At 40.6% G+C, this 13,967-nt stretch overlaps 1 protein-coding gene across 1 annotated transcript in view; it reads right to left on the bottom strand.

Annotated features, from left to right (window-relative positions):
• LOC103738124 (nebulin) overlaps positions 1–13,967 on the bottom strand; it is a gene marked incomplete at its 3' end in the record, with an annotated part of 99,207 nt that overhangs the window by 66,993 nt on the left and 18,247 nt on the right. The window contains 10 exon segments of the mRNA XM_008837955.2: positions 1,428–1,541; positions 1,618–1,725; positions 3,273–3,377; positions 4,445–4,543; positions 4,910–5,014; positions 5,110–5,217; positions 5,316–5,420; positions 7,255–7,371; positions 8,998–9,105; positions 9,411–9,515. Coding sequence (XP_008836177.2) covers positions 1,428–1,541; positions 1,618–1,725; positions 3,273–3,377; positions 4,445–4,543; positions 4,910–5,014; positions 5,110–5,217; positions 5,316–5,420; positions 7,255–7,371; positions 8,998–9,105; positions 9,411–9,515 — 1,074 coding nt within the window.

Here is a 13,967-nt window from a genome sequence, read left to right as displayed (position 1 = left end):
CTAAGACAGGCAAAAATGCATAAGATTAGAGGAAGGAGATAACCATCTCTCCTCAGGGAGCCACCTATGAGGTGGGTAACCCGTGAAATAAAGTCAGCCCGGCCTTAAAATAAAAATAAAGAAGGGAGATGTGGGGACCTAAAGGCCCCACCTTGCAGAGGTCCGAGAGGAAGTTACTGGGGCACGGCCTGACTTGTTTTAAAAGTCTGAAGGATACTTCCACACTGCTGAGGAGTGCATGATCAGCGCATGACCATCCTTAAGATACACCCTTGGGGGGGGGAGGGGGGATTTCCAGGTTCCTTTATAAGCTCTGTAACACCTGCAATAAATGAGTCCCTGCTTGACTAGGCTCCCCGTTGCGCCTGAGTGTTCCCGGTACTGGGGGCGGCGTGGGCTGGCAAATGGTACACTTACTCATCCCCAATCATCACTGTGTGGGGGTTGCTGGTTCGAACCCCCCATACCCCATTTAAGTGTGCTTGAAGCAAAGTGGAATTTTAAAAATCTGGTGCAAAATGAGGTTTAAGGTACAAGGAGGATCTTAAGTATGCAGGAAGCCCTGAAAAGCCACTTGCTTCAGCACTCGGGAAGAACAGACTGGATCACATCTCTAAAATACACAAAAGATGGTTTTTATCCTGCAATGAGTGTATCGTATGTTTCTTCACATCATTCCCTATTAATTTCCTCATATAGAAATCCCAAAATATACTCAGTAAAGAGAGGAATACTCTCAAATGTATGGAAGACAAGAATTCTTTTTATCTTATTAGGAGTTACAAAAGCAGTTTTGTTAAAGACATTATTTTCAGTCGTGCAATGTCTGTGGAGGCCAGAAAAGGGCATTGGTTCCCCTGGAACTGGAGTTGGAGATTGTTTGTTAGCTGCCATGATGGGAACCAAACTCAGGTTCTCTGCAAGAGCAGCCAGTGCTCTTAACTGCTGAGCCATCTCTCCAGCTCCACTGCATAAAATTCTTAAAGTAAAACACTTTGCTTTTGAGTTTATTCCTCAGCTAGTTTTCCCATTTTGTCTTTAAGTTGATTTTCTTGCTTTTTATTTTTCTGCATATGTCTTTAGAAACAGACATATGTTCATGACACTGACTGAACACATATCTGCACAGATGCTAGGTACACTATATATACCAACTTCTAGGAAAAATAATAAAGAAAATGATAATTTCAGTATATTTTTCCTCCTGGTGAAACAGAGGCATTAAGGAGATTAAGGAAACCCTCACAACGTTCACTATCTTCTCACAGCACAGAGACACCTTGGGTATTCCCTAATCACTGACTCTCCATATTCAATTTGCCATCCTGAATCTGTGATTTCAGGTAGGTTAACCTTCAAACTAAGGTTATGTTAAACAGGAGGGATACCAGCTTCCAAAACTAAGAGAGGTTTCCAAAACCACTCACATCGCTCTGGTTCTTGGCCGTCTTCAGGGAGTGCAACATCTTGGGGTCATCATTGATGCTGAGGGCGCCGATCATCTTGCCTCTGCTCTTCTCATAGTCCTTCTTGTACATCACCTGCAAGGACACCACGCGTGCTGACCCGCTGGGCAGGAGCACCCAGGCCCCCTGCCCAGGCCAGGGCCACACTCACATCGCTGACATTTTTGCTGTTGGCTTTGGCAGCCAGCAGGGGGATGGCGTCCACCTTGATGTCAAACTTCTTAGCCTTGCTCTTCTCCCAGTCTTGCTTGTAAGCATTCTGTACAAGAAAATTTCAGTCAAGGAATCGGCAAAAGTGACATGCATGTCATCACACTTGAAGGCTGAAGGCTAACTCACTGTTTAATTCTTAATATGAAATAAATGAACTGCATATTTGAAGCTTTTGATTCTAGGTTTCTCTGCTGTCCTTCAGAATCATCAAATTCATCAAATTAGTTTTGTTTTGTTTTTTTCAGACAGGGTCTCACCAAGTAGCACTGACTGGCCAGGAACTTGCTATGTAGACCAGACTGACAGAGATCTGCACCACCATGCCTGGCTCATCAAATTAGCTTTTTTTAAAAAACATTTTATTTATTTATTTTTTTTATGTGTACGCATGCATTGCCTGTGTGTATGTAAGTGCACCCATCCGTGCAATGCCCGCAGAGGACAGAAGAGGCTTCGGATCCCCTGGAACTGGAGTTACAGGCAGTTGTTAGCTGCCATGTGGGTGCTGGGATTCGAACATGGATCTTCTGCAAGAACAACCAGTGTTCTTAACTGCTGATCCATCTCTCCAGCCCTCATCACATTAGCTTAAGTCCAGTGGTCATCCTAATAGTCCATCCTAACAATGAATGTTTTACACAATGGTACAAATTTTCTGCAGTTAACTTCCTTTCTGTGATATAAAAGCATCACTTTCATTCACTCTCTAAACCCACTCAAAGGTTATTTCATGAGTCCTTGTACTACCCATTGACACTGGATAATCACAGCATTCATTCAAGGAACTACTGAAAAAATTGAGGACCACCGCCCAGGGTAATTTCACTTTTCTATAAAACTGAATTTCAAATATAAAAGATGCAATCCATTTGTGGCCTTCTACCCTTTAAATACCCTGTGTCCTCATTAGTGTATGCTTTCTTATATGTAGAAATAAAGCTAATTTTTGTAAAAAGGGACATTATAGGCCAGGGGAATAAATACAATCATTTCTAAAAAAAAATCAGATCCTGGGAAAAATCAAATTAAAGCATGGTAAGAATGAATGCACAGTTGAAAGATCTAACATTGAGATTTGCAATTGAATATACAAGAGTGGTGATATTTTTTAAATTTTATTTATTATTTTTACTTTATGTGTATGTGTGTATTGCCTGCATATAGGTAAGTGCACCCGTGTCATGCAATGCCCACGGAGGTCAGAAGAGGCTGTCGGATCCCCTGGGACTCAAGTTACGGACAGCTGTTAGCTGCCATGTGGGTGCTGGGATTCGAACCCAGGTCTTCTGCAAGAACAACCAGTGTTCTTAACTGCTGAGCCATCTCTCCAGCCCCCAAGAGTGATGATATTTTAAGGGTCAGTTAGAATACATCAAAATGATCTAATTTGAATGAAGCGATTTCGAGGTAGCTACATAGGCTTTAAGGTGAATTTAACATTACATTAGGAGAGACACAGGAACATGACACAAATGTTAAAAGTTATTCATATATTTAACATCAAAGAAGGTCACTGGATTGCAATAAAGAAATTCAAAGCTAAAAACACAATTGTCAGTACATCATCCATGCAGTGGTGTGTAAGGGACTTACATCACTCAGGTTGTAGGCATTGACTCTGTGCTGGATAAAGGCAGGTGTGTCAGGGGGAACGTGACACTTGAACTTTTCACTTTCATGTTTGGCTTTGTAATTTAGCTGAAGAGAGGGAATTGGGGTATGGGGCAGATAGAGAAAGAGCATCATTTCGTTCAGAAGAAAAAGATTTCCAAAATATAAAAAATCCTTTAGACATTTTGTGAAGTAACTGACAAAGGCCAAGAGAGAGTCAGACTTTGGTAGGTCACTGCAGTGCCTAACCTGTGTGCCAGATCCTTGTCAGGGGTTGCCAAGCCCATCCCCATGGGAGGATCCTAATGGAGTGAAGAGGCTCTTCATGATCATTGCCCTCTGTGCTATTACAATTGACCCTTTCCATTCAGAGACACCGCCCTGCCTTCCTTTCTATGGTGAATGCTCACTTACTGGAGAATCTTTAGTAAACGTTACTTTGTATATATTAAAGTTACTGATACTGCAGCGGAAATTATCATTTCTGGCCATAAATATATTGAGGTTATTTTTATTTTTATATTTTTAAACCAACACAAGCTTGAAAATCTATACTTCAAGCTCATGTAATAAAACTCATCTCTAGGATTCACTCCATTTTCTAGAAACCTATTCGGGAGAGAGAAACCTAGATGTCAAATATCTGGTCTGCGCTACAGTCTGTACTCTGTACATATCTCCTTTCACCTTAATTTTCAAAACAACTACAAATTATAAAAGGGAAACAAGAGGCACAGAAAGATTAAGTCATTTGGAAACCTTTCCATCAACAATAAAGCTGGGATTTGGATCCAGTTTTGTCTAATTCTAGAACCCACCCTCTTCACTATTTTAAGGAATATTAGTTCCTTCAAAGAACTGTTTTACTAAGTGCTGTCTGCTCAAGAAGATTTGATGCAACCAGATAGGAAAATATTTTTAGTGAGTATGAATACATAAATTCCTCCTAAAATTTATCTGTGCTCTAATAAATGCAATAAGAAGTTGGATCTTAAGGACAGGGATGTAGCTCAGTGGTAGAGCATTTGCCCAGCACAAATAAGGCTTGAGATTCATCCCCAGAACTGCAAATAGAAACAAAAATGGACTTTCTACATAGAGTTATGAAATGCCTCCCCTCACAACTGGTTCCTTGGATACTTAGAGGAACTTACATCACTCAGCTGTTTGGAATTGACCTGGGCTTGCACCTGAACAGGAGAGTCCACAACTTGAGTGAACTTTGTCTTGTCCGGGTGGACTTTGTAGGTATGCTGTGAAGGAGAAAGGAACTTGGATTAGTACTGTCTGTCAAATCTAAGAAGAATTCATTTCCCTCAAAGAAGCTGGTGGTTAATCAAACATTTATTGTGTTTGATTTTAGTGGGATTGTAGCTTGCTTGAGAGGTAGTCCCCCATTCACATGAAAAACTCCCCATGTCCTCAGATTCCTGGTAATTCTTCCAGACAATGAGCTAGAATTTGCTCTTGAGACATGGGATGCCAACAAGGACAAATAGCACACCTTCCACAAGACAGAATTTGCATCTTACAAATCCCTTGCTTAAACATATTTGTAAAATGGTCAAAATTTTAAACATCAAAGGGCAGCGGCAGCCAGGGACACTCTGAGAACTTACATCTTTACACTGATCCAGTTTCTTGATTGCTTCATATTCCTGGGTTATGGTCTGGGGGAAAAAGCCTTTGCCCCGATCCTCTTCGTATTCTGCTTTGTAGTTTTTCTATTGGGATAAAACAATCAGTTAGAAACCATTGTTTCATGCCTTAAACCCACAATGTCTTATTTAGAAAGTGAAGTAATTGTCTCTGGACTTACATCACTATTTTGGGCTGTAACTTTCATGCAGTGGGTGTGATATGGGTCCTCAAAGCTACCTACGTAGTGTCCCAAAATAGTCTTTAAGTAGGAATCTTTATATTTAGTCTGAAAGACAAAATGTACTTCATTTATTAATTGATTAATGACCTATTAAATAAGGGGTCCTTTTTTTAAACAGAAAGTATCATGATAGGTTCACTTACATCACTGCTGAAGTTCTGGAGTACTGTATCAAGCTGAAATTTGGGGGTCTCACAGTAATTGATGCTCTTTGCCTTTGTTTTTTCATAGTTTTCCTTGTATAATTTCTGTCAAAGAAAAAGAATCAGCTAAAATATATTCCTGTCACTCCCACGCTGATTATAACACTCATTTTCCAACACCAAACAATAGAAGAAGAAAAGATATTGCCTGTCAACTGCCTTAAGAACTGACAGTCAAACTGGGAGGGGGGGGGTTGCGGTATTATTAGCAATGATTGTAAAGCCTGAGTTTTTAACATTGTCAAAAACTTAAGAAGCCAATGTGCCGCTTCTGACCGACACCTCAGTGTCTGGTCCCCGCGTGCCTCGAGTTGCTGAGTTGCTGTTTGTCTCTTAGCACACTGTCTCACTACGATGCCACAGCAACATGGAAGCTTGTGCAACAGCAGGTTGTTTGGCTTGTTTTTTTAAAAAAACAAATGTTTGGGAAAAAATAATATAAGCTGAAAACTATACTGTTACTCTTCCTCCTTGTGTCAAGGTGTGTGTGTGTGTGTGTGTGTGTGTGTGTGTATAAATACGAGAGAGAGAGAGAGAGAGAGAGAGAGAGAGAGAGAGAGAGAGAGAGAGAGAGAGAGAGAGAGAGAGAGAGAGAGAGAGAGAGAGAGAGAGAGAGAGAGAGAGAGAGAGAGAGAGAGAGAGAGAGAGAGAGAGAGAGAGAGAGAGAGAGAGAGAGAGAGAGAGAGAGAGAGAGAGAGAGAGAGAAAGAGTACACAACGTTGTTAGAAAAAAGTGATGGGGAGATATGGGAGGAGTTGGAAGAGAGGGAGTGGGTGTAGATTTGATCAAAATACCTTATATGCATGTATGAAATTCTCAATAAATTTAAGTTAAAAAAAATTGAGGCCTGTGTGAGAATTCAAGCCCGAGTTACTAAGTCTCCTTCATCAGCATTTCTCTTTAGTGTGAACAATAGCACGAATCAATTTTATTGATCTCAAGGGCAGGGCTGAGAAGGCAGACCATGTTCTTTTCATGATAAGTTTTCAATTTTTCAGCAAAGTTCCTTTTGAATATATCCCTTTTGAATATATTTATATTCCTGTTTTTATCAACAAAGTAGATTAAAACCTGAGATTGTTTTTGTTTGACAAAGTCTTTCATCTGGAAAGCCTTTGTGTTGAAGTCACAGCAGAGCAATTTGCATAGACAGATTCACCCTCTTCCTTGCAGTACCCCTCCCCCTCCCCAGCCACATGCACACATTTCCTGTGGTGCTGACTCAATTCAAGGGTAGAGGAAAGACAATTTACTCAGAAAGTCACATAAAATCCTTGAATCTTGAAAAGGTTCCATATAATATGTCTATAGGAAAAATCTCAGATGATCATATATTCAGCCTGTGTGTGATGCACATGTATGTATCATATATATGTATATAGTGTATACAAACAACTACGTCTTCAAATTCGACTTGACTTTTTCATCTTTTATGCCAGGCTGTCAGGCTTGTGTACTTATTTCAGCTCTAATAGCTTGATCAGGCTCTTAACAATTCCACAGTGGAGAGCAGATATTTCTGGGGATATATTGGGAGGCATCTTTCGAGTTCTGTGGTCTGCATATGAAGGGTCAAATCTGATTTTGAAAATCTTTTTTTTTTTTTTGCCGGATCAAATCACAGCATATCCCACATGCTGGCTTATAAACAGATGAGGCCTGCCCTTTGAACTAATCCATAGCCTTTCAGTCACTGAGGCACAATATTCTCAGAGGTTCTCAGTCTTCGTATGGTTAAACAGTTCCAATGTAACTGCTACTCCTCAACCGTAAAGCAAGTGCAAAGTTATATATGCATATAGTTATTACATAAGGTAAAAAACTTCATCTCTCTCACACCTAGGGTTTAAAAACCGCTTTGTGCACACAGTTCGCTTACATCACTTAGGACATCTCCTGCCGCCTTTAGCTGCCTGAGCAGTGGGTTTTCTGAAGCAGGAAGTACATTATAGTCTGCTTTTCCTTTGTTCTTTTCATAATCTTCTTTGTACTTCACCTGTAGGATGAAATAAAATAATAAAGTGACTCCACAGGTTATTTTTGTCTTCAACTCAATTATAGCTATTATGACAGAGTTCCACAAATCAATTTTCTCTTTAGAAAAATGGTAACTTGACATTTTATAAACACAATACTCAGAGTAACTCCTAACAGCAGTAGAGAAACTGCACACATTTCCAGGATACTTTTTCTTTTCATTCATCCAAAAATATCAGAGGAAATTGATTATGTGCCTGGCTCTGGGACAGACACAGGAAAGAATAACATATGGTTTCTGTCCTCAGAAATAGAAAGATATAAATATCGAGGGAGATAAACACAAATACTGACAGCACACTGTGCCCAGATGTCTGCTCCTGTGGAACTGCCCCATAGCTCTTAATATCCAGCTGCCTATCTGTCAATACATTTTAAAGAAAATCAAGGCGGCGCATCAGCAACTTCCCTTCACACCTCTCCAGTAACGGTGTGTTAAGCAAGCACACATTTGATGCATAAGCTGGAAAAAGAGGGGGAGTTGGGTGGGGTGAATGATGGCAACCGCAACTCATCCTCCCTTCATGACTTGCACTTTACATCCCAACCATGGCAGAAGCAATAAGTTGAGGGGTAGGGTTACCCAAAAGCCCTAATCAGGAACATGTCCACAGGGAATAAAATGACAAAGTGATCCTGATTCTGGTCAATGTCAATAGTCTAAGCCTTTTATTCAGCAGTATAACCACAGAAGTCTGGGGAATCCTATATATTTCCCTACCTTTAAGAACTTCAGAAAAGAAAGCCAATCAGCTTAATAGACAATGACAGGTGATATACAACTGAAATCCAGACGCACTAAACCCTACAGCCTATCCTAAGTACCACAGGGGCTATTCTACAGCTCCTGGGAGATGAGAAATCTGGACAACCTTTATACCTTACAGAATTACATACTCCCTTGAAAAACAGAAATTCAGAAAGGAAATTCCCACTATCTGACCAGTGTCTATTATATGGATGGATTGTCAGGACTTGTGACAGAGTCATCCTTCCTGTTATAGACCAGATCCCTCCCCTTTCAAGGACATGAATCCTCCAACAACAAGTGTTACCTCCCTATTGAATTTTTCCATCATCATAGAAAAAGGATATTTTTGTATTCTATCTTAGAAATATCCTTATTTCTTAATTTTCTATCAGGTACTATTCATTTTCTTCTTTTCTTTCTTGAAAAATACTTTGAAAAAGTTGAATTATACTCCAATCTTCTTTCTTCTTCTTCATTCATGAGCTCTCTCTAAGCAGACTTAGCAAAACTGTGTTTTGGGCTGTTCATCAATCCATCTAGAGGCATCAGCATAACTGATAACTTCCTCCCCACTTCACTTGCTCTACAAAACACTGCTGTCTCTCAAATCTGTTCTCATATCCCACATATAGTCCATCAGCAAATCAACTGTGTTCTACTTTCCAAACAGTTTTCATCCCTTACCCTGCTCTGGTCCAAAACAGCACTGTCTTACCCCTTCTAAATGACTGAGTCTTTCTGCCCCACACTTTTTCCATTATCTATAAGAGCCGGGGTTAGGAGAACTTCACCCCCACTAAAATCATGAAGCTCAGTGAGACAATTTCCTCATACCTTGCTAGCTGCGACCCCAGCTTGTTTATTCACTTTATACTCTGGTGTTTCTGTCTGCATGAAGTAGATCTGGTCTTTTATGTTCTCAAAATCTTCCTGATATTTCCTCTGTAAGACAGTAAAGATACAGCTGTGGAAACAAACTTCAAGGACAGAGGGTATTGGGAGAAGTTGTACAATTTGGTTCCCCAGACGAAAAATAAAGGAAGCAGAGACTCTTTAACTCATGCCAACTATACTTTGGAATCAGTTAGAGGGTCTCACCAGGTTGTTCCTATGAAAATTGAGGAAGAAATAGTGGAATTGAGTCAAAATAATATCCAGTGTCCTGGCACTCCTTGAGATGTTGCAGGCAGCTAGAAGTCCTTGAGGAAAGGTGTTTCCTCCCAGGATAACTGGCCTTCCCTACTTACTGTGCTAAGATTATCAGCGTTCATTCTAGCAGTTGCAATCTCAAAGCAAGGTGTCTCACTCCATTTTCCTTTGACTTTCTTTTCATAGTCTTCTTTATATTTTTGCTAGGGGACAAAAAGAAGAGAAACAAAACAAACTCTTGAGTTGATGAATAGGAATTAAGTAATAACACATTATTAAAATATCTTAACAGGTTCACATCAGATTCTTAACAAATATCTTCGAGAAATCTTCTGGAGTAGTCAACTTACCCAACAAAAATGATGAGTGAAAGGAAATAGGAATAGAGAGAGTGCTAACTCTAAATCTCCTTGCTGACTTTGGGGGCCTATAACCAAAAATATGGCATGGAGAAGTTACTTCACAACTGACCCAAGACTGTGTGGTTGTGAACTCTTGGGCCAAATCTTGGAACAGAATTAATCTAGCCAACCCCAAATCTGGGTCCATGAGCCAGAGACAGAAAAAGGTTAGAGCTTCCTTGGTTCATAGAACTACATTAATGACATAACCAGCAGCTTGTATGCCTACACCTCCACCACACCGTTCATTGAAAAGAAAGCCCTTCCCTGTTATGCCATTAGCATAAGCTCTGATGTGCAGAACTAATGTATCAGACTTAAAAGAAGTACAGTCCTCTCTAATATGTCCTATATCTTTTTTTCAGTGATTAATATGCTAATTTATAGCAAGAGTTTTTATAGCTATTCATTTTAGAGCTCTGGACCTGGGTTCAGTAGCTTGGTGCCCATGGTTTGATTCTGTGATTACCAAAGGTTTGACTTAGTGTCTCAAAGCTGTCAACATCAAGGGCTGCATACAGTTCATATAGAACACTGCTGGAAAGATGAAATAAGATCATATGCTAAAGATGGTTTATATATTCTATAGTGTTAAACAAATGTATGGCACAATAATTATAATGATGACAACTATTATAACAAAGAAACTGGAGAAAAAATTGCGGGGGGCTGGAGAGACGGCTCAGGGGTTAAGAGCACTGGTTGCTCTTGCAGAGGACCTGGGTTTGATTCCCAGAATGCATATTGCAGCAAACAACCATCTGTAACTCCAGTTCTAGGAAATTTGACACATTTTCTGACTTCTATGGGTACTGCACACACATGGTGCACTTACACACATGCAGGCAAAACACTCATACACATAAAATGAAAATATAAAGAATTCAAAAAAAATTTTTTTTTTGGTCTTTTTGAGACAGGGTCTCCATGTAGCCCCAGCTGTCCTGGAACTTACTATGTAGACCAGGCTGGCCTTGAACTCACAGAGATCCGCCTGCCTCTGCCTCTGCCTCCCGAGTGCTAGGATTAAAGGCGTGCACCACCACGCCCGGCCTTCAAAAAATTTTTAATTAAAAAAAAAAAATCGAATGTGATAGCAGCAACAAAGAGTGAGAACAGAGAGCAAAAGCAAAAGAGAGACAGAGAGAGAAACAGAGTGAGTTCTTCACTGGCAATTTATTCCTGCTCCTTTGTTGAAACAAGTCCCCAATAAAAACCAGAAGTAAGTAGGACTGATTTGGGAACTTGCAAGACTGACTGTGGAAGAACATCTAATCTTTGGATGGGGGGGGGGGCTTCTTAAGAATCCGAGAAAGCAATAAACACCAAAACTTCAGAGGTTCTAGCATGTAGCATATACCTATAATCCCAGCATTCAAAAGTATGAGGCAAGGGAATCATGAATTCAAACCCAGACTGGGCTGCACAGTAACACCCTGCCTCAAAAAATCCAAACCAAGACAATGATGACAATTAAAAAAAAAAAAAACCCAAAACTATAAAAAACAAAAACACCACTTCAGAATTTCTTAATGCACATATATCTCAGGTTATCAGTCTCTTAATATCTAGCTCTAAGAGATTTTGCCTTTCTCTTTGCAGAAAAATTCCAGGAAACTTAAGACCCTGGCCAAAGAAATCGGGACCTGATGCATCCCAAACAGAAAACTGTATAATAAGATTTAAAGTTGAAGAACAACTGATAATCTTACTGAAATCCAAACTTTGGATTACTGTTGAGAAAGAGGTGCTCTGTATATAGCTTTGTTAAGGAAAATCGAGTAAGAGCTTAATTCTCACAGTAAAGATAAATATGTGGCTTCTAAAAAAAGTATTAAAATGAAGTGCAGAACAGAATGTGAACCCACCCAGACTCCTCATCTAAAGTCCTTCATACTTTCTGACCCTTCACCAACCAAAGCTTACTGTCTCTTCCTGTGATAGTTCTGGCTGGGGACTGATACTTACAATCCACTACCAAGTCCTCCCAATTGGGAAGGGCTCCGCTGTGGAGGAGGAGGAGCTTGTCAACTGCTGAGGAAGTTGTCCTCCTTTATCTTTAAGGGAAGGTAGGAGGGAAGTTGAAGGGACAGGCCTATAGCTGGAGGAGTGGAGGAAGAGGCAAGTAGTGCCATATGGGAAGTCTCATTCGGCATGGTAGGCATTTTGTGGGATATATTGAGATGGAACCCCCATATCAGGAGTGTAACATCCAAATTTCTGCCTATCCCAAGCTTTCCCCTTAAATTACCCTCCTATTCTGTTGCATCTGGAGTTGACTAATGAAAACCTACAGGAAAGATGTGATTTGATTTTCTCTGGGACTTTTATTTAACAAAGGAAAGTACATTGGGTCAGTTCCAAGCCCTGGGATAGCCTCTGCGGGTGGGAGGGTGCCCAATAGATACAATGGTTACTTCCCTGAACCACGTCCCTCCCCCAGGAGTTAACTAAGGTTACGTCCATTGGGCTGCAAGCTAGGTTCCCTGATGTCTTGCTTGAGCACATGACTTCATTTTCCACTTTCCAGATCTATATCTGTAGTTTTTAATGTGATTGTCAAGCAGAAAGGAAAATGAAACAAGTTAATTGCATTTCTCTTTTTCTGAGTAGCTAAACGATGGGACTCCTGGTGGTCCCATTCAAGGAGAGTTGTCTTTTCAAAGTCAGGGAGGAGTTTTTATTGCCCACAGCTGGTCCAGAGTTGCTTTCATGACTCAATCAAATGCCTTCTGGTGAGATCCACTGGCATCTCCCTAATCCTATGCAAGAGAAGATTTCAAAAGATCAGAGCTTCTAACTAACTGCTGTCTAACAGTGGCACGGCAAGACTTTTTTTTTTTTTTTTTTTTTTTTTTTTTTTTTTTTTGTCTTTCTGAGACAGGGTCTCCCTGTAGCCCCAGCTGGCCTGGAACTCACTATGTAGACCAGGCTGGCCTTGAACTCTCAGGTTGACCTGGCCTCTGCCTCTGCCTCCCAAGTGCTGGGATTAAAGGCGTGCACCATCATGCCTGGCTTGCAAGATATTAAAAAAAAAAAAAAAAAATTCCAGTTTCTACTAGATCACTGGAAATTCCAACCAGGAGGGAAGCAGAGAGGTAGGCCTAGAGAAACTCAAGGGCCTTTCTGGTGTTGCCTACAGAATCCAACTTTCAGCTGGTCACAGTGAGCCTGCGAAGATAGAACAACTCTCCCTGTCCACCTAAATTAGAGCTATTGCCCGAGCCTGGAAAGGGTGCTGGTATGACGCTCATCACTTTGACCAAGACAAAGGTGAGAGAATATATTCTAAAATACATGGTAAGGGAGGCTACTAGGGAGAACATAATTTCAATACAAGCATTGCCAATATGTCACCATTACCAGCTGCATTGGAACCTGGAAGACAAAGAATGGGTCTGGAAGACACAATTTGGCAAGGAAATGTCAAGAGCTTAAATGTCTGAGAGTGGGTCAATAAATGAGATATTTTTCCCTATTTTGGTCCAAGTAGCTTGACAGTGGGGAAGACTGAGGAGAGAGCCCCACAGGAAGTCACCCTTGGTGGCCTGTGCTTCTGTGGATGGATGTCTGGTTGTTGGATTGACTGGCTACCGCACACAAGCATTTCTCTCCCACTGGACTGGTATTTTGGATGCACAATAGTCACTAATACCCACCTTGAAATCTGGGTAACACTAAATCATGTCACCACGGCCAAATCCAGTGACCTTCATCCAGTCACTCTCCCTTGGTTCATGTTATTCTACAAGGACAAACCCAGATCTGGCAACAATACTGTTACCCTATCTAAGTGAAGATTGCTGTCCAATGGACATAAAATGAAAGCCATTCTAGTAGCCATATTTTTAGGGTGCATCCTGTTATGTCCTGTCTACAGTTAATCTCTGTTCACCCCTGAGAGAATGGAAGGCTGCTAGTATTCTCAATAATTGTACTATACTTACACACCTAGTTTTACAGTAAGCAATCTGCAAAATCAGACATTGAAAATATCACTGAATAGATTTCATCATTCACATATTTTCTTTCTTTTCCTCTAATAACAGACCTCACCCGACCCCTATATTACTTTGAAGTTCAATCACAATTCAAGCAGAAGGCCAAACTGAGACTCGACTTTCAGAGGAAAAGAATGGTATTTAAAAGTAGCCAAGATGGTGGTGTATTTTTAATCCCAGCACTTGGGAGTCAGAGGCAGACAAATCTCTGTGAGATCAAGCCCAGCCTGGTCTATATATTGAGTTCTAGGCC

Source organism: Nannospalax galili, unplaced genomic scaffold (assembly GCF_000622305.1).
Source record: "Nannospalax galili isolate Female #2095 unplaced genomic scaffold, S.galili_v1.0 scaffold499, whole genome shotgun sequence".
NCBI classification, from domain to species: Eukaryota; Metazoa; Chordata; class Mammalia; order Rodentia; family Spalacidae; genus Nannospalax; species Nannospalax galili.
Note: the sequence above shows the minus strand (reverse complement) of the source record. Positions and strands in the feature narration are given on the sequence as shown.